General features: G+C 55.5%; 2 protein-coding genes across 2 annotated transcripts in view; one reads left to right on the plus strand and one right to left on the minus strand.

The window, feature by feature from the left end:
• Window positions 1-42: 42 nt before the first annotated feature.
• Nagpa (N-acetylglucosamine-1-phosphodiester alpha-N-acetylglucosaminidase) lies at window positions 43-6,466 on the plus strand. Its single transcript, XM_033758546.1, has 10 exons — window positions 43-51; window positions 85-347; window positions 1,321-1,460; window positions 2,055-2,163; window positions 2,488-2,616; window positions 3,066-3,271; window positions 3,348-3,395; window positions 4,226-4,327; window positions 4,415-4,478; window positions 5,688-6,466. Exons 1-10 carry the CDS (start codon window positions 43-45, stop codon window positions 5,896-5,898), a joined length of 1,281 nt encoding a protein of 426 aa, XP_033614437.1. The 3' UTR covers window positions 5,899-6,466.
• Window positions 6,467-6,828: 362 nt separating this feature from the next.
• The window catches only part of Sec14l5 (SEC14 like lipid binding 5), a 45,802-nt gene continuing 28,226 nt past the window's right edge, over window positions 6,829-24,404 (minus strand). Inside the window, exons 8-16 of the mRNA XM_010644136.2 lie at window positions 23,977-24,166; window positions 22,004-22,092; window positions 21,822-21,892; window positions 20,343-20,514; window positions 19,660-19,794; window positions 18,251-18,385; window positions 17,727-17,933; window positions 15,630-15,778; window positions 6,829-14,351 (exon numbers count right to left, since the gene is read on the minus strand). Coding sequence (XP_010642438.1) covers window positions 14,240-14,351; window positions 15,630-15,778; window positions 17,727-17,933; window positions 18,251-18,385; window positions 19,660-19,794; window positions 20,343-20,514; window positions 21,822-21,892; window positions 22,004-22,092; window positions 23,977-24,166 — 1,260 coding nt within the window. The 3' untranslated portion in view covers window positions 6,829-14,239. The remainder of the gene's footprint in view (window positions 14,352-15,629; window positions 15,779-17,726; window positions 17,934-18,250; window positions 18,386-19,659; window positions 19,795-20,342; window positions 20,515-21,821; window positions 21,893-22,003; window positions 22,093-23,976; window positions 24,167-24,404) is intronic.

Here is a 24,404-nt window from a genome sequence, read left to right on the forward strand (position 1 = left end):
TTTCTGGTGCTTACACTCCAAAGATGGTGTAAATGGCATCTCATGGGACTGGTCCTCGTCTTCCTGGGTTTTCCTTCCCTCTAGACAAAGTGCCCTGACGCGCCCTTGCTCACCTTCTCGGTGCTGGAGCCCGGCAGCCCCGGAGGCTGCTCGCAGAAGCGCCGGACCACTGTGGAGGAGACGGCGCGGGGGGCGGCCTGCAGCGTAGCCCAGAACGGCGGCTTCTTCCGCATGAACTCCGGCGAGTGCCTGGGGAACGTGGTGAGCGACGGACGGCGGGTGAGCAGCTCCGGGGGGCTGCAGAACGCGCAGTTCGGGATCCGCCGCGACGGGACCCTGGTTACCGGGTGAGGAGGCAGGGAGCCCTGTGGCCGTCGAGGGCACAGGGCCTGAGATTTGGGTTGTAGCCATGCCATCGCGTTCAAGTCGCTTAACCGAGCTGAGCCTCTGCTTCCTCATCGGCAGAGAAGGGGTAGTAATATGGTACCTTCCCTGAAGACTTCATTCAATCGTTCTGTGTCACTGAGCGCTTGCTCTGTGTCAGGCAGGCACCGTGCTGGTCTTGGTGAAGTGATCCAAAACAGGCACCCTCAGGTTGCCCTAAGGGACCTCTCCCATTACTAGGAAAAGTAAATAAAAGCCAAGTAAATACTGATAATGTAAGTTCAGATTGTGTCTTCAGCAAGGCAATGATCAAGGCGAACCAACTATAAACAGTGCTGATTTTAGGTAGCTGGTGAGAAACAGGTCCCTCTGAGAAGGTGACCTTTGACACTAAAGAGTGAGCAGTCCCAAAGATCCAGGAGCTAGAGAAAGCACTCCAGGCAAAAAGAACTGCAGGCACAAAGGCTCAGAGGTTCAGGAAGGGTTAGGTGTGTGTGAGGGACCCACGGAAAGAGATTATCAGAAAGTGATAGGATTAACTACTTAGCAGCTTGCTCCAACCCTGGGTGTGGGGGAGCGATGGGGTTGGAGACACAGAGAGGCCTTAGAGGCACTTTCAAGGGAGTGTCCCCCGGGCCTGAGGTCTGTGGGGAATGGGTTGTTTTAGTAAAGTATGGGCTGATTGCAAAGGTTAATGTACAAAGGGATACTGTCAGAGCCCTGTGTAGCGTCAGTCTTGCTGCCCTGCTCTGATGACAGGGAGATTCCAAAGAGCAGCAGAGCACCACAGCTGCGCCGAGCTGCTGGCCTAGGCAGGTTCCTAGGCTAGGAGGAGGATGAGCAAGCAAGCCGGGCTGAGATGGGAGGAAGGAAGGAGCCCGTGGCCCCCAGCTGCCCCTGCAGGTGAGTGAGCCTCCTCACCCTCCCTGGGTCCAGGTACCTGTCTGAAGAGGAGGTGCTGGACACTGAGAATCCATTCGTGCAGCTGCTGAGCGGGGTTGTTTGGCTGATTCGCAATGGGAGCATCTACATCAACGAGAGCCAGGCGGCCGAGTGCGATGAGACACAGGAGACAGGTGGGAGAGAGGGGGGACTGGTGGCAGCAGGAACCAGGCAGTGGGGGTGTGGTTCTTAAGACACTGGACAGGTGTTTACTGAGCAGCTGGTTTGCGCTTAGCACTGTCCTGGGCACTGGGGAGCCGTGGGGATTGAGAGAGTCTTATGTGGGGCAGAGGAAGGGACATAGTTGTATAATCCCAAGAGACTTGATAAATGCTAAGAAAAAGGGAAAAGAAACAGATTGGGGGACAGGAGTTACAGGCGAGGAAACAGAGCAGTCAGGGAATGCCTCGTGAGGATCAGAAGGAGCACATGGGAAGAGCTCGGGGAAGTATCATTCCCAGCTGGAGGGAACAAAGTGTAAAGGCCCTGAAGCACAAGGGGACTGTTGGTGGGGGTCCCAGGAAGTGGGGGGGACGAGGCCAGGAGGACTGTGGATTCCGTCTGTTGGAGAGTTCCCACTGCAGGCTGATGTCACTTGGTGTACACCGAGCCCTCTGGCCCCCAGGTGACCTGGACTGGGAAGTGGGGGTGATCGCAATGAGAGGTGAGAGGCAGAGCCCCGAGGACCCCCAAACGCCAGATTGGCAGCCAGGCCGCTCTTCCCTCAGGTTCCTTCAGCAAGTTTGTGAATGTGATGTCGGCCAGGACGGCCGTGGGCCATGACCGTGACGGGCAGCTGGTGCTCTTCCACGCAGATGGACAGACAGAGCAGCGAGGGTGAGTCCTGGGGACGGGGGCCTCCAGGGCTGGGCTGAGTCCCGTGCTGTCCCATGACTGTGCCTTTCTGACCCACTGTCTCTCGGGAACGTAACCCACAGAGCTGCCCTGGCCTCCCTATAAAAAGAGGGGCCCTTAAGTCTGCCCCACTGCCAGGACTCCCCATCCTCCCCCTTTAGGGACACGTGTCACATGACAGCAAGGTCATCGGAGTGAGGTCTCCTGTGCTCACCCTTGGGGGATTAGGACAGGACGGCTGGGGGTGCCCTTTAGTCTAAGATTAGCAGAAGTGGGGCGCTCAGCAGCACTGCACTTACACCACAGCGTCAACCTGTGGGAGATGGCGGAGTTCCTGCAGGGACAGGGTGTGGTCAATGCCATCAACCTGGACGGGGGCGGCTCTGCCACATTTGTGCTCAACGGGACCTTGGCCAGTTACCCGTCAGATCACTGGTAAGCACAGCTGAGCCTCCTCGGGAAGGTCAATGTCTAGACCTACCTCCAGACAAGCAATATTAAACCCCTAGAGTGCACCGAGCCCTGGGAATTCAGGATTGAACAGAAGAGCTGAGGTCCCTGTTCTGAGTACCGCCCATACCTGTAAAGAAACAAGGGCCTTGGTCAGGAAACACCTCCCTGAAGATTGGGAAATAAGAGCCGAGATCAAAGCATGAGTCAGGCTGGGTGGGGATGGGAGCACCTTCCAGGCAGAGACCACAGTACTGTATGTGCAAAGGCCCCGGGGTGGGAGAAATGGTAGGGAGTGAAGGAACTTGTTGTGAAAGGGCTCAGGAGTGAGAATGGAGAGCAGGGCAGGAAGGAGCAGCCTTCATGGCCCACAGTGGGGGTGAAGGGGTCAGCACCACAGCCTCTCCTCACGCACTGCATCCCTCCCCCCGCAGCCAGGACAACATGTGGCGCTGTCCGCGCCGCGTGTCCACCGTGGTGTGTGTACATGAGCCTCGCTGCCAGCCGCCCAACTGCAGCGGCCATGGGACGTGCTTGGAGGGCCACTGCAAGTGTGAGGGGCCCTTCTGGCGGGGCGCCACCTGCAGCGAGCTGGACTGCGGCCCGGCCAACTGCAGTGGCCATGGGCTATGTACAGAGGGTGAGTGCTGCTGGGGCCGATGGTCCCGCCTCCCGCTCTGCCCATCCTCACCAGCCTCCTGGTCTTGTCTTGGCAGCTGGCTGCCGCTGCGACGCCGGATGGATGGGGTCCAACTGCAGTGAAGGTGAGAGTCCCTGCTGCCCCTCCCGGCCCCAGTAGACCCTCATGACTCCGAGCTCCTGGGCGGCCGGTGCCCCACCTTCCGGTTGGAAAGCTGCTGTTGTCTCTTACTCTGTTCACATGTGAATCCCCGCATGAGGCTGGGCGTGGTGGTGCACACCTGGACTCCCAGCACTCTGGGAGGCTGAGGCAGGAGGATTGCTAGTTTGAGTCCATTCTGGGCAGTTTAGCAGCCCAGTGAGAACCTGTCTCAACATTTTTAAAAGACTAGGGATGTAGCTTATTGTGAAGGCCCTGGTTTCAAATACTGCAAGGAAAAAAATCTCTGTAGTTTTCTGTGGCTCCTGTATCACGTTCCACAGAATGTTTGGCCAGAACCACAGAAACATCCTCTTGCAGTTCTGAGGCCACAAGTCAAAGACCCTGTGTAGGGCGGCTGTGCTTCCCCTGACCGCCCGGAAAAGCACACTCCTACCTGGAAGCAGCTCCCCTGGGTTCTGAGGCTTGCGTGGTATCGCTGCAGTCGCAGCTACCTCCCCATGTGTGTTTTTTCTTTCTGTCTTTCTCTTCTTTCCTTCTCTCTCTACTCTTTCTCTTCCTTTCCTCGCATAAAGACCTCAGGTCATCAGTGAGGCTCTGAGGCCTGAGTCCAGGATGGCGTCATCTGGAGATCCTTGACTTAATGACTCCTGCACAAACCATATTTCCGATCGAGCCTCGGTCAAGACCCAGCCTGGGGAGCAGCGCCTTCTTCAGCCCAGCTCCGCACACCGCTGGAGGGTACCCTTCCTTCAGAGAACGGCCTTGACCTGTCCTCCTGTCTCCCCTCTGCAGAGTGTCCCCTTGGCTGGTATGGGCCAGGCTGCCAGAGGCCTTGCCAGTGTGAGCACCAGTGTCCCTGTGACCCCCAGACGGGGAACTGCAGCACATCCCGAGGTACAGGGCCCCTCAGGGCCTTGGGGACAGGGAGGATGACCCCCTTCCTCCCACAGCCCCCTGCAGCCTGTCTCTGATATCGTGCAGTGAAGCAGTGTCTGCCGCCATCGGAGGTCACCCCGAGGGCCGGAGAGCGCACCCTTTTCACCAGGTGGGTGCTCTGGTGGGAGCCAGATCTCCCCCCACTGGCTTGTTAGAAATGGTATCTATCCAGGGCTGTGTGGGGTCAGAAAGTGTCATCTGGGCACATAGGTGACGTTTCTCCATTGTCAGTGCGGGGACAGTCTCAGCTGAGGCTGGCAGTGCAGAAAGCTGATGAGAAGGGTCCCCAACCCCAGGGGGAGCCGAGGAACAAGGCCATGGACTTAGCCCCCTGGCCTCAGACTTACGATTCCTTTGCTCAGCTCAGAACCACTGCAGACTCCAAGGTCTGAGAGACTCCTCCTTCCTGACACCTCTGAACACTCAGGATTGGTGCTGCTGGTTGCTTTGTTTTCAGCACAGGGGGTCTCAAGCTTGATGTCCCAGAGGAATTACGGGGGGAGCCTGCAGGATCCCAGCCCCAGAGCTGCCGCCTTCTGCGGTCTAGGGTGGATCCAAGACTGCATTTCTAACACAATCCTGGGCAGAGCTGCAGCTGCTGGGCCAGCAACTTCACTTTGAGAACCCCTGCACCGGCAGCTGTCCCCTCTGGCAGCTCAGTCCCTGAGGTGGTGTGTGTACAGATGCCAGGCTCCCCAGCCCTGTCCTAGAGGGAGTGCCCGGAGTGCTGCCCCCGTGAGTCTGGAGGAGGTTGGACCAGTCATGAGTCCCTGAGGGGCCTGGACCTTTCATGAAAAAAACCAGATGCACAGTCTGAAAACTCACCAGGCCAGGGACAAGGCTGAGTTCCAGAGCCCAGCTGTGACAGTCAAGCATTCCCTAGCTCACAGGATGGAAACAGAGGCCCCTGGGGTAGATCCACAGCTGTGGTTTATCTGGCTAATTTAACATTTAAAATATATCAGCAAGATCTGAAAATCAGTCACCATTTCTTTTTAAAGGTTTGTCTTGAAATATGAGGGGAAGCCGGGCATGGTGGCGCATGCCTGTAATCCCAGCACTCGGGAGGCTGAGGCAGGAGGATTGCTGTGAGTTAGAGACCAGCCTGGGCTACATAGTGAGTTCCAGGTCAGCCTCAACTACATAGTGAGACGCTGTCTCCAAAACACCAAAAAAAAAAAGGGTCCCACATAGCAGCTGTCCCCGCTGCTCCTGCATGTGTCTTCAGCATGCTCTAGGCCCCACTTGAGCCCCACCTGCCATTCCCTCCCCACCCTGAGCCTCCCCCGTCCCCCATTGGGTCTCTCTTTGTCCCCAGGACCACCTGGCTGGCCCTCACCCTGACCCTGGTGTTCCTGCTGCTGCTCAGCGTTGCAGCCAATGTATCCTTGCTGCTGGGCTCCAGGGCAGAGAGGAACCGGCACCTGGACGGGGACTACGTGTACCACCCACTGCAGGAAATGAATGGCGAGCTCCTGGCCACCGAGAAGGAGCAGCCTGGGGACGCCCACCACCCCTTCAAGGACTGAGCCCTGAGCTGCCCGATGGCCTGTCCAAAGGCCTATGTCTCCACAGTCCTGCTTTTGCAGGGGAGGGTCTGGAGCCACTGCCGCCAGCACTGCAGCCAAAGCTCCCAGCGGCCCTTGTGCTCCAGCCCCTGCTTGTCCACCTGCCGTGGCATGGGCCACCCAGCAATACAGCAATACGGTGTCCCAGAGAGACCACTCCTGCTTCGCCACCTGCCTGTATCTGCTGCTCAGAGACCTGTCCCCCAGGGGGACTTGCACTGCTGCCAAAGAGTCCCCAGTCTCCTGGGAAGAGGCGCTAGTGAACTGAACTCGCTGATGGAATCATGACGAGCAGATCCCAGCCACCCCCTGCACAGGGGTGAGCTAAAGGTACGAGTCTCCTCTTCTGGCCACATCACGCTGACCTCATCACCGATTTGCCAGCTAGAATTGTCTTGCTGTCATGGGAAGCTCCTCAGGAGAAGGGCAGGTGGGAGGGATGGTGCTGCCCTGTTTACAGACCTGCTGTTTCATCTTCCTGCCGCCAGAGGATTTTTCTAGCCCTTGAATAAATTGATACTAAAAGGAATCACCAGGGGGCATGAGAGTGCTGAGCCTGGGCTTGAGAGCCCTGAAGTCCTAGCAGGTGGGCCAGTGTTTTTCCAGCACATAGATCACCTGTAGGTGGTAAACTTCAGGCGGTGGTCTACAGGCAGTGTCCTGAGTGGGGCCGAGGGCCTGCATTTCCCGCAAGCCCCAGATCCTCTTGGTGCTGGTCTGGACCGTACACTGATGGCAGGGGTACTATTGATCCTTACTGTATTTCACAGAGTTTGAGTTGGTCACCTGTGGTTTTTGTTTTTGTGGTACTGGGGATTGAACCCAGAGCCTTTGCACTGAAATACATCCCCAGTTCTTTTTTTTAGTTTTTTTTTTTATTTTGAGGCAGGATCTCACTAAATTACCTGGGCTAGACTGGAACTTGAGATCCTCCTGCCTCGGCCTTGCAGAGTGCCTGACCCAACTTCCCTATGCTTCAGCTGAGGTTCAGACATGCACCGCCAAGGTTTTAGTCACCCATGTTAAGGTTAAGGAGCCCACACAAACTCCAGTTCTGGTGTCTCTTTAGAAGAGAGCACTCTGGCAGTCCTGGCCAAGTGGAGACTGTCGCCCTGCTCAGAGCCGCACTCTCCAGGCACTGCAGCCCAATGGCACCTTCTGTCTGTGACTTGCCCAGCCCTGGGAGTGTCAGAGCTTGTCACTTTGGGCTTCAGAAAGGGCCGGTGAGGTCTGCGTTGTCCCTGTGTACTTAGCAGCTTTTTCAGCAGGGGGATGACGCTCACGGTTTCCGCAGGTCCTCGAGTAACCCAGGCCCCAAACATGGTCCACTTGTGCTGGTTATCTGTTGCTGTGTTACACTGCAAAACTGGGGCAAAAAGCAACCAGTTATTACTTAAGAAACTACTCTTTTGGGGGTTACTTGGGGGACACTGCTGACCTGGGATGCAGTCAGCCGGGCTCACGCCTGTCCCTGATCTGCCAGCAGGCAGCTGCCTGGCCTGGGATGGTGACAGCTGGGCTCCCCAGGGTATCTCATCTTCCAGAAGGCCAGATCAGGCTTGGGGTTAAGATGGAGGTGGGTCGGAGAGAAGGAAGCAGAGAGGGAGACAGAGAAAGAAGTGTGCAGGGCCACCACTCAAAGCTGTTGTCATCTCACCTCGCCACCTCTGTCGGATAAAGCGGGCCACCAGAGCGGCCCAGGTTCAGGGGATGCAGGCACACCTGAGAGGTGCCGTGGGGTTGGGCATCGGATGGGCGCGTGCCGAAGTGCAGTTCCCGAGCCCGACTGCACGTTGAAGTAGGTTCCCCTGGAATGTTCTACAGTGAGAGACCTGGGCCCTGCCCAGACACACTGAGTCAGAATCTTGGGGAACGGGGAGAGGATCTCAGATCTACCGGGAGCACCCCCAAGGGGCCCGAGACAGTAGCCTTGGTGACAGGCTGTCCTGATTGCCTCTGTGAACGCCCTGACCTTCGAGAAGACATCTTTGTCCTCTGCCGTGCTGGCACCTAAGGTGAGGACTGGCTGGGCTGACCCCAGGCTCAGGGGGAGCACAGTTATTCCAGCAGAGGGTCCCCAGCTAAGTGACTTGGAGGCACGGGGCGATGTGAACTTCCCCGAGGCGCCATGGAATTTTTGTTTTTGTTGGAAGTCCTAGAAATTGAACTCGGGACTTTCACATTGAGCCATGCCCCTAGCGCTTTATTTTTTGAGCCTCGTCTTGCTAATTTGTCCAGGCTGGGCTTGAATTTACAGTTGAGGCTCCCTCAGTTCCCAGAGTGCTGGGATTACAGGCAGAATTTTGAATCTGTCATGAGGATAACCATTATCTTTGCCTGAAAAACATCCAAGCCGTCTTCCACCCTGCCTTAGGCTGGGCCCCCAGAAACAAGGCCTGGAGAGAACTTGGGACAAAGCCACGGGAGCAAGTGGTTTATCTGAGAGATGACCCCAGGCACGTTGGTGGGGAAAGAAATGGAAGGCAGCCTGGACGGGTGCACTAGTGAGCGGGTAAGCAGGTGCTCAGACGGGGGCCTCTGCCGCAGGGGCCTCAGGGCAGTGTCGGGGGCTGTAGAACATGCCGCAGTTGTATCCCTGGAGGCCAAGGGAGCAGGGGTGTGTAGCAGCCTATACCTATTCACCACTGCTGCTCCTGGGATCATCTCCATAGGGGCAAATGTCGCACAGCCACCAGAGGCAGCCAACAGAGAGGAAGGTGTGGATTCGTGCGTCAGGCAGCCCGGGCCGGAGCCTGAGAGCTCTGTGCGCCGTGATGATGTCACTGTCCACGAAGCCTCCATGCAACTTCAGCCCTGGGAGGAACCTTGTGTGGGCTCTGACTGGGGCCAGAGGGGCTGTCCTCCGATCGGAGTGTGTGTGTCCACGGCTCGGGCTAGCTTCTCACAGAATTCTGTCTCAGAAAAAGCTGCCCCAGGAAGCTCACTCAGAGGCTTCGTTCCAACTGTGCTTCCTCACAGATGGCCCGGTGACAGCGGGCACTGGCAGAGGGGAAGGGACATTGGTAGGAGATGTTCACAGCAGCCCCTGCTCTGGCCCCCCTGGGAACCACTGCCTCCTGTCCTTCCAGGCCCTGCCAAGTCCCCACGGTAGCTTCTGTGGCCAAGACCCATCCGTGAGGTCCCAGAGGTCTGCACCCAGGCACAGCCACTGGGCTGCTAGGGAGCCCTGGGTCTGTTTTGACCTCTGTGACCTAGGCCCCAGGAGGCCTCCAGGGAGGATCAATGGCTCAGACAGACGTCAGCAGAGACCTGCTGCTAAGCCCTGGTCCCAGCTCTCAGCCCTTTGGAAGCTGTCCTCCCCAAGTGTGGCTGTCCTGTCACCACACCCAGAGCCCCCACAGGTCAGCTGGCCATTTTTCTGAGATCTGTTGCCTGCACTCGGGAGAAACCCACGGAATCCTAGTGAGTAACGCTCCATCTCCCTGCCCCCGGCTGCACATGTGGAAAGGTCCCAGAGGCCGGGTAGACAGGTGGCCTTATGTCCATCCCACAGAGACCCACACCTATGCTCTCCCAGCTGGTAGTTCATGGCCTCCTAGCTTTTCAGAGTCCCGAGATGTTGTGGGAAGGACAGGCAGAACCCAAGGAGCCCGCACCCACTTCTGACATCAGGACTGTGGCTGTCCCAAACCCCAGGACATAGGATGGAATACAGGCCTCGCTTTCCCTGGACACCTGAGCCATCCATATCCTGGTAGGCAGGGTGAGCAAACTCAGGGATCTGCACGCCAGCACCACTGATAAACTGTGTTTACATATGGCACGGACCAGTGAGGGGCCACGCAGCATCCCCCCAACCCACATCTACCCAGAACCTCTGCAGGGCCTTTGGAATCAGGGTGGGGGTGGTGTTGTTTTTGTTGTTTAATGGTAGCAAAGTTTTATTAAAAGTAGGAAAAGCAGCAGGCTCTGCAGAGTGAGTTTGGACCAAGTAAAAGGAAAAGAAGTACACCCTCTAGCATGAGGGCGGGCACCATGCGAGAGAGAATGGAGTGGCCAAGGAATCAGGGTCTTTGCGTGTGCAATGAGCTACAGATCTCAAGGCAGTGTCATAGTGGATCCAGAACGAACCAGAAATCAGTGTCCTTGTAAGAGACACAGGAGGAAGCTGTGTGACAAAAGGCAGAGACTGAAGGGGTGGGGTCCCAGGCTTGGGGACTCCTGCAACCACCAGCGTGAAGCCCAGCTGCCCCCAGTTTATGGTAATTTGTTGTAGCAACTCCAGAAACTAAAAAGTGTGATCCCAGCCAGATGTGTGGCGGTGCACGCCGGTGGCCCCAGCACTCTGGGAAACTGAGGCGGGAGGGTCACACATCTGAGCCCAGCGTGGGCAACTTAGCAATTCAGAGAGATTTTCTCTCCAAGGGAATAAACAAATGAAAAGGCCAGGGATGTAGCTCAGTGTGAAGGCCCTGGGGTCAATCCCTCCTGTTGGCTCCCCCACAAGACGACGACCCCTGTAGAGCAGTGTGCAACCCCTTGGCCATCGGCCCCCCTGCTGGGAATGCTCCTAGAGTACTGGAAATTCTCCAGTAAGCCAAGGCCAACGCCAGGATTTGGGGAAAGTCAACAACAGGAGGCCCCAAATCTCAAAAGTTTAAAGCCTCTGGTGGCGCAAAAGATCAGGCAGACAAGAACTATCCCACTTCGCTGACTGCAGCAGTCAGTGTTGAAAAGAATGATATCATTCTCATTGAACAACTGATCTCACCAAGGGGAGGGTAATTCTCAGAACAGGTAGGAAAAAGACAAAAGACAAGAACAACCTCAAGCTCTTCTTATTTCTGTAGCCTGAGAAAAATCCTTTCCCTGGCTGAGGGAAACACCCCTCAGAATGATGCATGCCCTTAGCCTGTAATCCCAGCATTCTGGGAGGCTGAAGCAGGAGGATCCCAAGTTTGCGTGAACAATTCAGCAACTTAGGGAGACCCTGTCTCAAAATTTAAAATAAAAGAATTAGGGCTATAGCTCCCTGGGGGACAGCCCTGGGTTCAATCCCCGGTACTGCAAAATAATAACAATGACAATAATAATGTTCTTTCCAATTAGAAGGCTTGTTCAGAACCCAAGCCACTTCTAACAGGGAAAGTGCCTGGCTCCAAGGGCACCAGCGTCTTGACCTCCATGTTCTCTGGATGTCACCACACTGTCTCACAAACACCAGCGGGCGGCACCTCGGGAAGGAGCCTGGAGTCTGGATGGGAAGCACTCAACAATCAGAGTCACCAGACATCTACTGAATGCTTTCTGTGTGCAAGGCACTGTGCTAAAGACTGCAGCCACTCTCATTTTGTTCCACTGCAACCCAATGAGGTAGGCACTGCTGTCCCCATTTTACAGATGAGGAAACTGAGGCACCGAGAGGTTAAGTCACTCACTCGAGGTTATATAGCTATGACAGCAAGGCTGGGTTTTGAACCCTCGTCTAAACCTAACACCCAGGCTCCTAAACACCCATGTCGTGGTGCTCTGGGTGGTTCTGACCTGGCCAGGTTGGAGTGATGAATAGGATGTGGAGAGAGGCCTAGGCTAAGTTGCTTCCAGGCCCTGGGTCTGGGGAAACTTAAAGACCAAAGCCTGACGGCCCCTTCCTAGGCCGGTTTTCACTGCAGGCCAGCCAGCCTGTGACGAAGCTTCTCGGGGGTTTCAGAGACCTCCCCACAGAGCACCACGCAGACACCGCCGCAGACCTCTCAGCTGGGGCTAGAGCCCAGCGCCCCCTGCCCATCGGGGATCTGCCCTCCCGGTCCCCCTTTGCTCCTGCAGGAATTTCAGTCAAGGCTCCTGGCCCCTTGGCCCGGTGGACAAGTACTGCACACGTGCCTGGACAGAGCCCCATAGAATCTCCCACGAGATCTCCGATGAGAAAGTGCCTCTCTCCAGCTTAGAAGCTGCAAGCCCTGTGGTGACAGGGTTGAGGCTGCTGGCGGGAGAAAGTGAGGCCAGTGTGCAAAGGGACACAGAGGCAAGAGGTCTGGGGACACTGGGCTCCTGGATCCAGCCGTACCTGGAACGAGACCCTCCCAGTCATCCCAGTACAGGACCAAGAAATTCCTTCTGTCACTTAAGCCTGTTTTAGCTGGGGCTGAGGCTTCTTACCCCTGCTCCTGGCTGGACTGTGGCCCCCAGATCCTCGCCTCTGCAATCAGCTAGCCCAGGTTCCCCCAGTAAAAAGTTTCTCTTTCACTAGACAGTAAAGGTGCAGAGATCCCCAAGATTTCTCATCCCAGAGTACTTCTAGGAGGGCAGCACCTAGGTTTGAGAGACAAGCTAGAAATTCTTTTAAAGAGCATTGAAAACATCGCAAACTGTTCTCAGGGGTCAATGCTCGGTGACATGAGGTCTCTTGGCTTTGAGAACGTCTCCCTCCCATGGCTCTGACACCCTCATGCTCCCAGGGCACACAGCGGGTGCAGGGTTGTGTGCTCCGTTCCTATACCTGAGAAGTGGATGAGCCAGCAGGACTGTGCCGGGCTCTTATGGGGTCCGGTGCTTCTGAGGAGAGCCCTTTTCACTTCTGTGTAGGGCTGAGGTTGGTGTGGAAGCCAGTCCTTGTTCTCCTTGCCCCAGCATCCTGAGCTTACATCACAGTGACAGTGCCAGAGTTGGAAACCCAGCCCTGGGCTCAGTGATTCTGCCAGAAATGTCCCCACTCGAAGCAAGGCTGAGAGATAAGAGTAACGGCCGAGCCTCCGGCCCCCACACTGGAGTCCAGCTTCAGACAGAGCTGGCAGTAAGCCCTCCAGGCAGCTATCAAGGGCCACTGGTGGGGGCTAGGTGCAAGGTGCCCTGACCCAAGGGGCGTGGCAGTGAGGCCTTCAGGTGGCGACAGTGACCCCATTTTATCACCACTCCCACAGGCCTAAGGGAAATCAGAAATGCTTCTCGCTATGTGAAATGCCACAATGTTTTTAGCACTCTCTAGGCAAATAGCAAAAACACTAGAAGCAGGCCAGAATGGGCTCTAGGGTGCCACTCAGTGACCTCCGACCTGCTGTCTTTTTTGACGGGGGAAGGGCCCCAGTAAAATAAAAGAGAAATGTCCTCAGGGCCCAAGGAAACATAAGACTCTATAGTATACAAGCTGGAGAAACTCGTGCCAATAGTGGAGCAGGTTCCTGAGTCAGATCTGCCCCCCATATAAAGAAAACAGCATCCACCCCAACAGGAGTCCTGACCCCACGTGGAGAGCCTAGATCCAGCCTTAGCTGATGCTCAAGAGCTCCTGGTCCAGCTAGTTACATGCACCCAGGAATGGTAACCCTCTTGAGTTTAAACCACTGGGAGGTGGATCTCTGTGGCTTACAGCCAAAGCAGGTCATAATTAAGCAGGTCCTCAGGAAAGGGAACTCCAGAGGGGTACAGAGACAGCCTGAATCATCCCATCCTGCCTGGAACTTGGCAGGAGCCCTCAGCTTCCCCACTCTGTCCAAGTCAGGGTGAACAGGGTTAGGCCATCCCAGCCAAATGTTGGAGAATGGATCTCCAGTCCCAGGCAAGATGCTGCCCCCAGAAACCACAGCCTAACTTCTATCACAGCCCCTATGCATGTGCAAGAACACAGGGCACTGTTGTGCAACCAAATGCTGGGGTGACCACCATTCCTTTCTGCCTCCCAGGTATCTTTTCCTCCTTTTGAAATTGGAGACCCAGTATTCCTTGAGGGACCCCCTTATCCTATTCAGACCATGTGATTGGCTCCAGGCATGTGCACATGATCCATGCTGACCAATGAATGCACCACTGCCCACCCCTGAGTGACAGTAATTTGTCCACCTTGGACACATAAATCTCCTGGCCAATCAGCATTCTCCATTCCCTGGTAACTGTCACTGGTTCAGAATTGGGCGTGGCCCCAGCAGACCCATAAGAAGCAATTCTGGGAGGTGGACCAGAACTTTGGAGAGAGGGAATAGGGGAGGGCGCCCTACAAGATGGTGATGGGTACCCTACATGAGGAATCCAACACAGAGAGAACAAAGCCAGTGCTGAGAGGGGCTCAGTTCCGGTCCAGGGAGACCTAATGGTGGGATTCACATGCCTGGGCCTTAACACCAAGTCCAAAGGAGATGGTTCTGCCCTCGAAGCATCCAGAGCCCTGACCCAGGGGTCACATCTCACACAAGCTGAGGGCAAAATCCTTGCCATCTGGTCCAGACACCCCAACTTTGGCAGCAGCTAGACTAGACGTTTCCAGCCCACGCATTCTCCCAGGCCTCTTGGCAAGCTGGTCTCCTGCACTGGACACTTTCAGACGTGGCCCCGCGGGGCTCTGTGCCAGCTATCTGGAGACCAGGGAGCTGCGGTGGGACTGGCCAGACGAGGAGGAGGAGGTGGCCGCACTGAGCTGGGAGAAGCCACTGGTGCAGGATTCCAGGCTGGACATGGAGCCCCTAGGGAGGAAGGCACAGCAAAGTTACCTTCTGGTACATAAGCTGCTAGTGTTACAAACAAGGCCCCAGGGCTCATTCCACAAGGGGCCCAGGCCTGCGCAGAGGGAAAAATCGGTGACGCCAGGATGAGAGATGAAGTACACTCACGTCCCTGCATGGGGGCCCCCAGAACGGCGCCCAAGACATGCAGGGACCTTGCTGATCTGGGCCCTGGTGTGGCCAGAAGGTCCAGGCCTGGGAGGCACAGCCCGCCCAGCTCATCGCCCCCGAGGGCTCTTTGCAGTCAAATCTGGCCCCCTTCCAGCTCCTTGGGCCCAGCTGTCGTGGTTAATTCCTGCTCCGAACTTCAGCTTTGAGCTGTGCAGAACTCTGTGTGACCCATACGTTCTGCGTCTCTGCCGTCCAGGGTGGCGGCCACTGGCCTCGTGGGGCTCCGTGTGGGGCGCTTGAAATGTGGCCCGTGCCCCGCAGGCACAGAACTCTTCTTTTACTTGGTTCTACTCACTATGTTTAAATTGCTTCAGGTGGTTTGTAGCGGATTTAACCCGTTATTTTTAGATGAAAACACAGATATATCCTGAAGCAGAATGCAAAATCATTTGTTTTTTTAAAAAGGTCAACGGGAAGGCCTTAAAGACATGTCCTGCAACACCTCCAGACCCTCCGCTTCATTCTTGAGCATTTACTGTATGTCCCGGTGATAGGCAGGCTTCCCCCAGCCGCTTCTTCCTCACCACAACCTCACAAGGAAGAGCTCCAGCTGTTCCCAACTCCAGAGGGTCCCATTTCACAGATGGAGTGCCTGAAGCTCAGAGAGGCACGGAACTTGCCCGAAGTCACACAGCAGCCAGGAACAGCTGGCAGGCTTAACCACTCTACCTCTCCATCTCTCTGAAAGCAACAACTTGTGACAGCTGTCTATAAGACACTAGAATGTTCTAAGACAGCTCCCAATCTAGTGGAATTGGGGGGAGCACAAATCAAGACCTCTCTTTTTCTGCCCGGCCCCCAACTGCTCCGGTATACTGGGCTTCCTTCTGTCAGGGCTTTGTCTGACAGGAAGCGGATGCTGCGGGAGAATGAGCAGCAGCACTGGAGCTTCCCTCTCGCACTAAGGGCCTCTCCTTGTGCCTGAAGGGTCCCAGCAATGCCCACAGCGGGCCTGCCCCCACCATGGAGAAGCCCACCCAGCAGCGGGGCAGAGCCCAGGCACCCACAGGCCTCTACATTCCTGGGAGGGGCAACACCCAGGGCACTGGAGCCCCCACCCCATCCTACCTGAAGTCTTCAGAGGCCAGCACTTCGCAGTAGTAGAGGAGTCTGCACTTCCGGCCAGGACTGTGCAGGGCTGTCAGGACGTCGTCCAGGGGGCTGTGCACCTGCCACTGCAGCAGGTACACTCCAGGCCACCGTGTCACATGGGAGCCCTGGAACACAGCAGCCACACTCTGAGGCCCCAAGTCCTCGGGGATGGGGTGAGGAGGCTGGGCCTTCAGGGTCTTCCTAGAGCCAGCCTCAGAGCCGGGGCCCTTCCTAGCTGTCCCTTCCTGTCGCCCACTGAAATCTCCAACCCGGAAAGGGCTCCTGAAGCCACCCTGGCTGTTACCACCCAATCTGTGGGACCAGAGCCTCCCGTGAACCTGAGGGAGTTAAGGTCTGTCAGTGAGAGCAAGACTGGACTCTGGTCCTGCTGAGCCGGGTCTGCAGATGAGGGAGTTAGGGAAGGAGCTCAGCAGGGAGCCCACGGGTCTCTGGGAAAGCCTGGGGGGCAGCTGGGGAGGTGTGAGCTGTTACAAGAAGAGCAACTGTAGTAGTAGTGGACACCCATGATCCTAGCACACCGAGAGGCTGAGGCAGGAGGATCCCAGATTCAAGCCCAGCCAGGGCATCTTAGCTACTTAGTAATAATCTGTCTCAAAAATAAAATAAATAAGAAGGACTGGGGAATGTAACTCAGTGTGGAGGCCCTGGGTTCAGTCCCCAGTTCTAGGGCAAAAAGAACGACTTTGAGGAAGCACTGGAGCTCTCAGTGGGGTCAGGAGGTGCTGGGATGTGACAGGCAAGAGGAGAGAGCTTCTGGGTCCAGGAAGCTCCAGCAAGAGCCAAGTGCTGTGGAGCTGGGTCTCAATCCCAGGGTACGCACATGCGTGTGCGTGTGCGTGTGTCGAGGGTGGGGAGTGAGTCCACCTGCAACTCTGGCATCATAGAGAATGGGCGGCAGCTCGCATCCCACTTCAGCATCCAAATTCAGTGTCTACACCTCAGGTTTCTTTGCTGCATCGGTGCTGACCCAAGTACGCTTCAGGACTCCTCAGGAGAGAGGATGTGTGGACTCCAGGCCCCACACCCAGAGATTCAGGGTCGGCCAGCCAGGCATGGGGCCTGGCAACCTGCATCTTTGACAAGTGTCTTATGAGAGTCTGAGATTGGGAGGCTGGGTTCTGAATCTGCCCGCTGACCTCAGGACCTTAGTACCTCCCCTCCCACCCAAAATAACTTTCTATCCCTCTGCATCTCACTGTGGCACCCGCAAGCCTTCTCCCTGCCTCTTCAACCTTGTTCTAGATGTTCCTCCCACCTGGGACATCCTCTCCTCTCACCCCTTCCACACATACACCGAAGGGCCACCCCTCGAGACCTCTTCCGTACTCAAGCCACGTTGACTCAGGCAGGGAACCGGGACTTGGAACCCCAACACCCTCGCCCTTCTCCCTGCCTGAAAGGTGCAGCACCCTCCTCCCCTTCCTTCACAAAGCTTATGGCCACTGGAACCTCAGGATGTGACCTTATTTGGAAAGGAAGTGTTTGCAGTTAAGGATTTAGGGGGCCCTAAACACAATGACCAGTGTCCCGTCTCCCTGTAACAGAGAGGAGTGGGGAATTTGAACCCAGGACAGAGCTACATTAAGGACAAGGCCGAGACTAGAGTGATGCATCCACAGCCGAGGAGCTGCCTTGGAGAGAGAGGCAGAGGGTCCCCCTGGAGCCTTCACGGGACCAGCACCCTGAGGACACCTTGATTTTGAACTTGTGGGACCTCAACATTGAGACAATACATTCTGTTTTAAGCCATTGGTTTTTGGTAACTTATTCAGCAGCCACAGCTCAGTCCTGTTATGTTTTCCCTTTCCTGGGTAGGGAAATGGAGGCTCCAGGCCCCCACACAGATGCCTTTCAGCAGAGCGCCTCCTCCTTTCCCCATGTCTCCCTGGGTGCCATGTGGTAAGTGAGCATCTATTACAGGCACTGTGTGTCCTTCAACCCTGACGCTCTGCGGGTCCTGTGGCCAAGGACCATGGTTTGTCCACTGCTGTGTCCCCAGAGCCTGGCACTCACATGGCTCGGTAGATGACTGAATGATGGAAGCCCACAAACCTGGATGCTCTCTCCCTCCCGGCAGACAAGAGGCTCCTCCACGAGGCTGTAATCAGTGCCCAGGACCCAGCCTTTGTCAATCAGCTGCTCCCGGGGGCCCGAATTGGGCATCTGCTTGACATGGTACAGGCTGAATACCATGTTGCCTCGAAGGATGTCGAAGTCCCAGGTGATAACTGACTCCCCCTCCAGAATCTCCACGGCAACCTGCGTGGGGACAGAGGACAGTCAGGATTGGGAGGAGGGTGAGAGAGGACCTCCCTCCCTGGGCAACTCGCCCAACTGCCAAAGTGCCTGCCGCCCCTCATCTGATGGTCAGCCTGAGCACATGGACCCACCTCTTTCCAAAAGGCCAGGGAGATTCCACCCTGAGTGGCCATATGGTGCCAGAGATCTGAGGGTGCGTGGGCAACTCTCGCCTCCTCACACGCCGGAGCTCAGAGTTGTCCCACGGCCACCCTGTGGGAGCCCGCCCTAGAGTGAACTCTGACCCCACGGCCTTCCAGCCAAGCTCCACACTGTACCTCGTGGGGAGCCCCACGGAGCACGCTGGCCGAGTGGTAGGTGTCACTCCACTGCCGCAGCTGGTCGGCCTGCTCCTGCTCCTCCTCCGTCAGGTAAAGGGATTTGGGGACCAGCCCTCCTTCGGGGACATTACACTGCGGGTCAAAGGCAAGAAGGCAGCAGGTCGGGGGCTGTGGAGGCCTTGCTGGCCAGATCCACAGAGGGGTCCTGTGAGTCCTGAGACAGCTTGGAATAGTGACCCCACCAAGCTGAGCAGCAACTCCCATGACCCCACTTAGCACAGAGGCACCAACACAGGAGAAACTATTATTCATTTCATTTCACAGGGGAGGGGAATAGAGGCTCAGAGAGGCCTGGCCACTTGCCCAAGATCACAGAGCAGAAAGTGGCTCAGGCAGAGTACAAACCCATGTTTATCAGACCATCCCCCACACAGGCACACTCATGTCCCTCAGTGCTGGAATAGGTTTGGGTCCCTTCCGCACTGCACCCCACAACAGCCATGTCTCCCCCTCAGGGGTAGGGACAGTGGAATGGAGGGACCGTCCAACTCTACAGACTGCTCAAAAGAAAGCATGCCTGGGTGGCAGGCCACCACAGAACGATAATTTTCCCCATTTCACTTGTAAAACAACGAGGCCCAACAAAGCAGGGTCACGACCCAGTGTCCTCCACTAAGTTACTCCCAGATCTGTAAGTGAGCTAAAGTGGAAATAAACACCAATACATGTCTCAGCAAACGGAAGGGGCAGGCAAGCTTGGCAGAATCCTAAGACTGGCCTCTTTTTACCCAGAAATGGTGCCAGTGGGCTGCTGGGTGCTTCTTTTAGAGGAAAGAGAGCAGCCTGTGATCCACATGAGTAAGAGAGCTGGGACCCAGGGACACCCTGCCTGTCATTTTACCCCAAGGGAGACAAGAAGAGGGTCTGGACACCACCTGCCCTTGAAGCAGATGTGGGACACCAGCTCCAGGATAAGGGGCCAGAGGCGCTGGAGTCACCTCCCTGCTACAGAGGGCACGGAGTGGGCAGGTAACCTCTGCGGCCTAATATCTTGGAAGGAATACAGAATGGGTAAGCCATTGCCTGGCTTTTGGGCTTCTGGAAAAGTCTGTATCACGCACCGTGGGTTTTGGGGGAGGGGAGGGTTGTACCAGAGATCAAACTCGGATCTCGTGCTTGTGAGGCAGGCAGCAGAACCACTGAGCTAAATCCCGGTCCACCACTCACCATGTTTGAAAGAGCCAAAGTGAAGCCTCATCCCAACAGGTGTCCCGCTCTTTAGAGTGACTTCTGCCACAAGCCCCGTCCTCCTTAGAGCCACTGGCCTCCCAGGCAGGAGCAAAGGGCTGAGTCTGGGCCTGTCTTCCTCAGCCTCCCTTCCCCAGATCCCCAGCCCAGAGCCTCACCACACTGTCACCGCCCAGAAAGTCAGGGATCACATCTCGGTCCAGGTAGTCCACCAAGCCCCCGGGGCCCTGGTAATCGCTGCCACTGTAGATGAGGAACTTCCTCCTGGTGTTCTCACTGATGAAGGGGCTGATCTGGGGAAGTAGAGACAAAGGAAACGGACTTGCTCTCAGATATGATTCACAGAAGACAGGAATGATCATTTTTAACCAGGCATAGTTACACACGCCTGTAATCCCGGCACTCTGGGAAGCTGAGCCAGGAGGCCTGGGCAACTGACTTAGCAAGACCTTGTCTCAAAAAAATAAAAGAGAGGGGCCGGGGATTCAGCTCAGCGGATCGGTGGCCTGCCCTGCAAGCATAAGGACCCGAGTTCAATCCCTGGTACCAAAAAAAAAAATAATAATAATAATAATAAAATAAAAGAGAGTGGAGATGTAGCCTAGTGCAATGGCCCTGGGTTCAATCCTCGATCATCATCATCATCATCATCATTTTAAAGCGCACTGTTCCGTGCCCTCAGGGCACTCACTGCCACACAAGCATCACCTCTGTGTCCCATCCCAAAACGCTGCCTATTCCCACTCAGCCCAGCCCCTGGCGACCACTGATCTTCATTCTGTCCCCACGTGCTCACCCATCCTATACAGGGAATCCCAGGCTGTGTGGCTCCCACTCTTACCAGCGTCCAGAGCACCGGGAAGACTCGGGGGGCTCGCACAATGAGCAGCCGGCCCAGGGTCTCCGGGTAGTTGTCCTCCACCACCTCGATCATGCGCAGCAGGGCCTTCACACCCGGTCGCCACAGGTGCCGCATGCTGAGGCCCTCCAGGTCCACCAGACAGGTCCAGGCGCTGTGGCAGACACGTACTCATGATCCCCCTGGCTCGCCACCTCCCACGGCCCCCAAGACCCTGGCCAGGGATAGCCCAGGAGGCTGACAGACACAGAGCTAGGAGGAGAAGGGGCCACGGAACACTTCCGTGGATCTTTCCACAGTGAGAAGGCTACACAGCAGAGGCCCAGACTCCTAGGCCAAGCTCTCAAATTCAAGTCTCACTTCTACCCTCTAGAGCTGTGTGGCGTGGGCCCGGGACCTAAGTCCCTGTCGGGTTAGTGGCATGTAGAGTAACAGGCCTCACCTCAAGCAACGAGGCCTTCAGGGAGGCCTTCATGACATCCCTCATTGGAACATTTGGGGTGAATTCTGTCTCTGGTTAGGTGCTTAGGAACTTTCCCCAACAGCAAAGGAACTTAATCTTACAAACAGCAGGATACTTGGAGATAAAAGATGTGATCATTAAATTTAATTGTACCCACTTGATTGGCTTGGGGGCCACCTAGGGAACTGGCCGGAGCATACGCCTGGGTGTGTCTGAATGGGTCATGGAGGCATGGCCCTGGGGTCTACATTGGGTCCCTTGGCCTTCCTCTCTGGCACTGGTCTGCTTCAGCCACCACAGACTAGGCGGCTTTATTCCACTACGCTCTCTACCATGATGTTTCGGCCTTGGACCATTTGACCATGGACTGAATCCCCTGAACACTGAGCCAAGCTCTCCTTCAATTGTAGGTGTTGGGTACTGTGTCCCAGTGGCAAGACAGATTCAAAAAGCTTACTGAGCGGGTCCTGCTGAAAGGAACTCAAGCGCTGAGACCCCTGTGAGTGTTATATATGAGTCTGCCTCATCGTGTAACAGCTGTCATTTTTGATAGGCCATTTGTAAGCCCACTCTCAAGAAGGGAAGCCACCACTCTAAAAGGTCCACTCCTTCAGGGTCAGTGCTGCTGCTGGAAACTCAGCTCAACGACAGCAATTCCAGGGAGTTAGAGGGAACAGTGAGCCCCTGGGTAGGCAGTGACCCCTGGGAGGCTGGGCTGCCCCGGAGGACAGGTCAAAGAAGAGCTTGCTCCAGAATGCTTGTCTCAGCAACTCAAGTCCAAGGGACCCACGGGACAGGGGCAACTTGAACCCAGCTCTGCCACCAGAGAGTATTCCACAACCCCAGATGAGCAACACCCTCCCGGATGGAACTCAATTTCCCCACCCAGGACAATAGCAGTCCCTGCCTCGAAAAACCACAGTAAGGCTCAAGCAGAACACTGCCACACAGCCCCGGCTCGTTACTTAGGGGCAGTCCAACCTCAGCCCGACCCTTGCCTGATGGGACGGCCAAACTGTCTTGTGTTCCCTTCACATCTCTTCTGACCTTCCTCGTTGACAGAAAGAACCTGGAAGAAGACAAGGTGCTGGCCATAAAATCCATCGCAGGATGCAGCCCCACCCTCCACAGGCCGTGCCATGCCGTGCCCCGCCGTGCCCTCCCCAGGACAGCTACTCACATGCTGCAGCAGCGCCTCCTCCCCCACGGCCTTCATCAGGCCCTTGGTGTCCATCTGGCCCAGGCGCAGGATGTAGAGGGGGCGGCCATCTGTGCAGGGCCAAGCAAAGAGAGGGACTTTACTCAAGGGGAGACCGAAGACCGGGCCAGGTCAAGGCTGCAGACAGGAGCGTTGCCTCCTCAGGGGAAGAGACACCAGGCTGAGCTCACCAAGGACCTGTCTGTCCACTTACTGACTGAGGGGGATTTACACCTCCCTCGGGAAAGAGGGTACACGGAAGTGTTCCCAAAAGTTTCAAGAGAGCAGGGTGAGGGGCCTGTGGGAACTCCCCCACTCCATCTGGGCAACTTTGTTTTAAAAACAAAACAAAACAAAACAAAAAAAACTCTTAAAAAGAGAATGAGCCATGTCATGAAAGAGTACAGAACAGATAAAATTTAGTCCTTTGCTATCTGTCAGCTGAAACAAAAAGGTCTCATGAAGAACCATTTACTAACAGTTAATTCTCATTATTCATGATAACTATGTTCTATAAAGTCACCGTGAACACCACATTAGCAAATGCCAAATCACTGCTTTTAGGGAAATGTAGGCTTAAGTTCCAGCAAGCCTCTAGTTATGATTTTTGTTAACCAATCAATAGGTAACCTTGTTTGATATGCTTCTATTTAAGGCCACTTTATTTGACACATTATGTTGATTCGCGAACCCTGAACACCAGGCTAACAGCACTGTAACAGTTCAGGAACTCATGCTCGAGTGAGCCTTACTGAGCGCAGGTATTTTCTCCATAAGGTACACAGCAGCCTTCTCGCACCGAGGAACACTAAATAGCACATCAGCCCTATACTTCCGGCATTTAAACAGCAAAACCTCCAATAAAGCACAAAAGTACAAAAACATGTCATGGAACGGGCCACCAAAAGGATACCCGTGCGCAGTTCAAATGCTGAATCAGGAAGGCAGAGGGTCGCCCCGCTTGACTTCAGCAGAGAACAGTGTGTGGGGCTGCCCAAAATTTTCACCGTTCTCTACGTGTCCTCAAAAGAGCCATGAGTATTAAGTGGGGCTTAAAACAAATTTGATCAGGTTGGGTGTTCACAGTGTGAAGCCCACAATAAGGACCAGCAGAGTACTGAAGAGACCACGTTGGCCGGTTCTTCAAGAAAGCAGAGCATCTGCCCAAATCGATACATGCAGGTTTTTACATAAGGGATGTTGAAAAGCACGTGAGGCACTGACTTCCCTGGCTACTTACTTTTTTTAAATCTAGAAAAAGACTGTAGCGGGTGGCAGTGCCTCTCCAAAGACTTGTGTTCCTGTAAAGTATGACCTTAAAGTGTGACTTCCCTTGGAAACTGGGTCTTGGCAGGTACAAGTTAAAGATCTCCGGAGGAGATCGTGCTGGATGTAGGGTAGGTTAACCCAATGGCCTGGGGTCCTTAGGAAAAGAGACCACTTGGAGACACTAAGAAGAAGGTCGCAGGAAGATGGAGGCAGACACTGGAGTTACAGTGTCACAAGCCAAAGAGCACCCAACCCCAGAAGCTGGAAAAGACAAGCAAGAGTCCCAGAAAGCCTTCAGAGGGGGCTCAGCTCTGCTCATACCTCGACCTCTCTCTTCCACCTCCAGCTTCCAGAAGAAGGCAGAACGAGCTTCCGTTGCTCTGAGCCACCCAGAGTTTGACTATTTACCGTGGCAGCCCCAGGAGATGAGGCATTTTCTTTCACCCTTGCGTGAATGATCACAAGGATCCAAAGCAATCTCGGGCCAGCTCAGCCCAGGGCAAACACGTTTATCCTCAGCCCCAAGGCTATTCCAGTTCTACCGTCTTCATGGCTTGGGGGACACTTCATAGGTGCCCCCAAAAGTAAAAGGAGAAAAAGGATGTCAGCATGAAACGCGTCACTGACTGCACTTGTCAGTAGCCACGGTGTGTGGCGCACGTCGGGCGTGTAGGTTGAGGACACACCTGTGTCCTGGTAATGCCAGCCCCCTGCGTAGAACTCCTCCAGGAGCGCCGGAGGCCGCCAGGTCTGAAGGAGGAGGTCTACTTGGTGCTGCTTCCGCCAGCTCAAAGACTGGCACAGCATCTCCCGGGCCTTGTCCAGGTGGAAATCCCGCGCCCGCAGGAACCGGAGGATGTGCTGGTCTTTGGGAATCTGAGAGGCAGAGGGGGGAACAGCCCACAGAATAGTACTTCTTAACCCCCAGATAAAATCACAGGAAATGAGGCTTCTAGCTCATCTGCAAAACACTCAGCTGGAAAGGACTCTATTTTCCCTCAGCCTCAGGGCAGAGCGGCTGACTGTCCTAAGTATCTATGCTCCCTACCGCTGAAGAGTCCTCCCTCCTAGTGCTGGGAACAGCATCTTTCTCTGGGGCAACAGCTCCTCCTCC

Source organism: Fukomys damarensis, unplaced genomic scaffold (genome assembly GCF_012274545.1).
Source record: "Fukomys damarensis isolate Sample0158 unplaced genomic scaffold, DMR_v1.0_HiC HiC_scaffold_34, whole genome shotgun sequence".
Lineage (NCBI taxonomy): Eukaryota > Metazoa > Chordata > Mammalia > Rodentia > Bathyergidae > Fukomys > Fukomys damarensis.

Coding starts and splice junctions, on each gene's coding strand:
- Nagpa (XM_033758546.1), top strand. Junction 348..1,320: donor GACGGGACCCTGGTTACCGG/GTGAGGAGGCAG, acceptor CCCTGGGTCCAG/GTACCTGTCTGAAGAGGAGG. Junction 3,396..4,225: donor GGGGTCCAACTGCAGTGAAG/GTGAGAGTCCCT, acceptor TCCCCTCTGCAG/AGTGTCCCCTTGGCTGGTAT.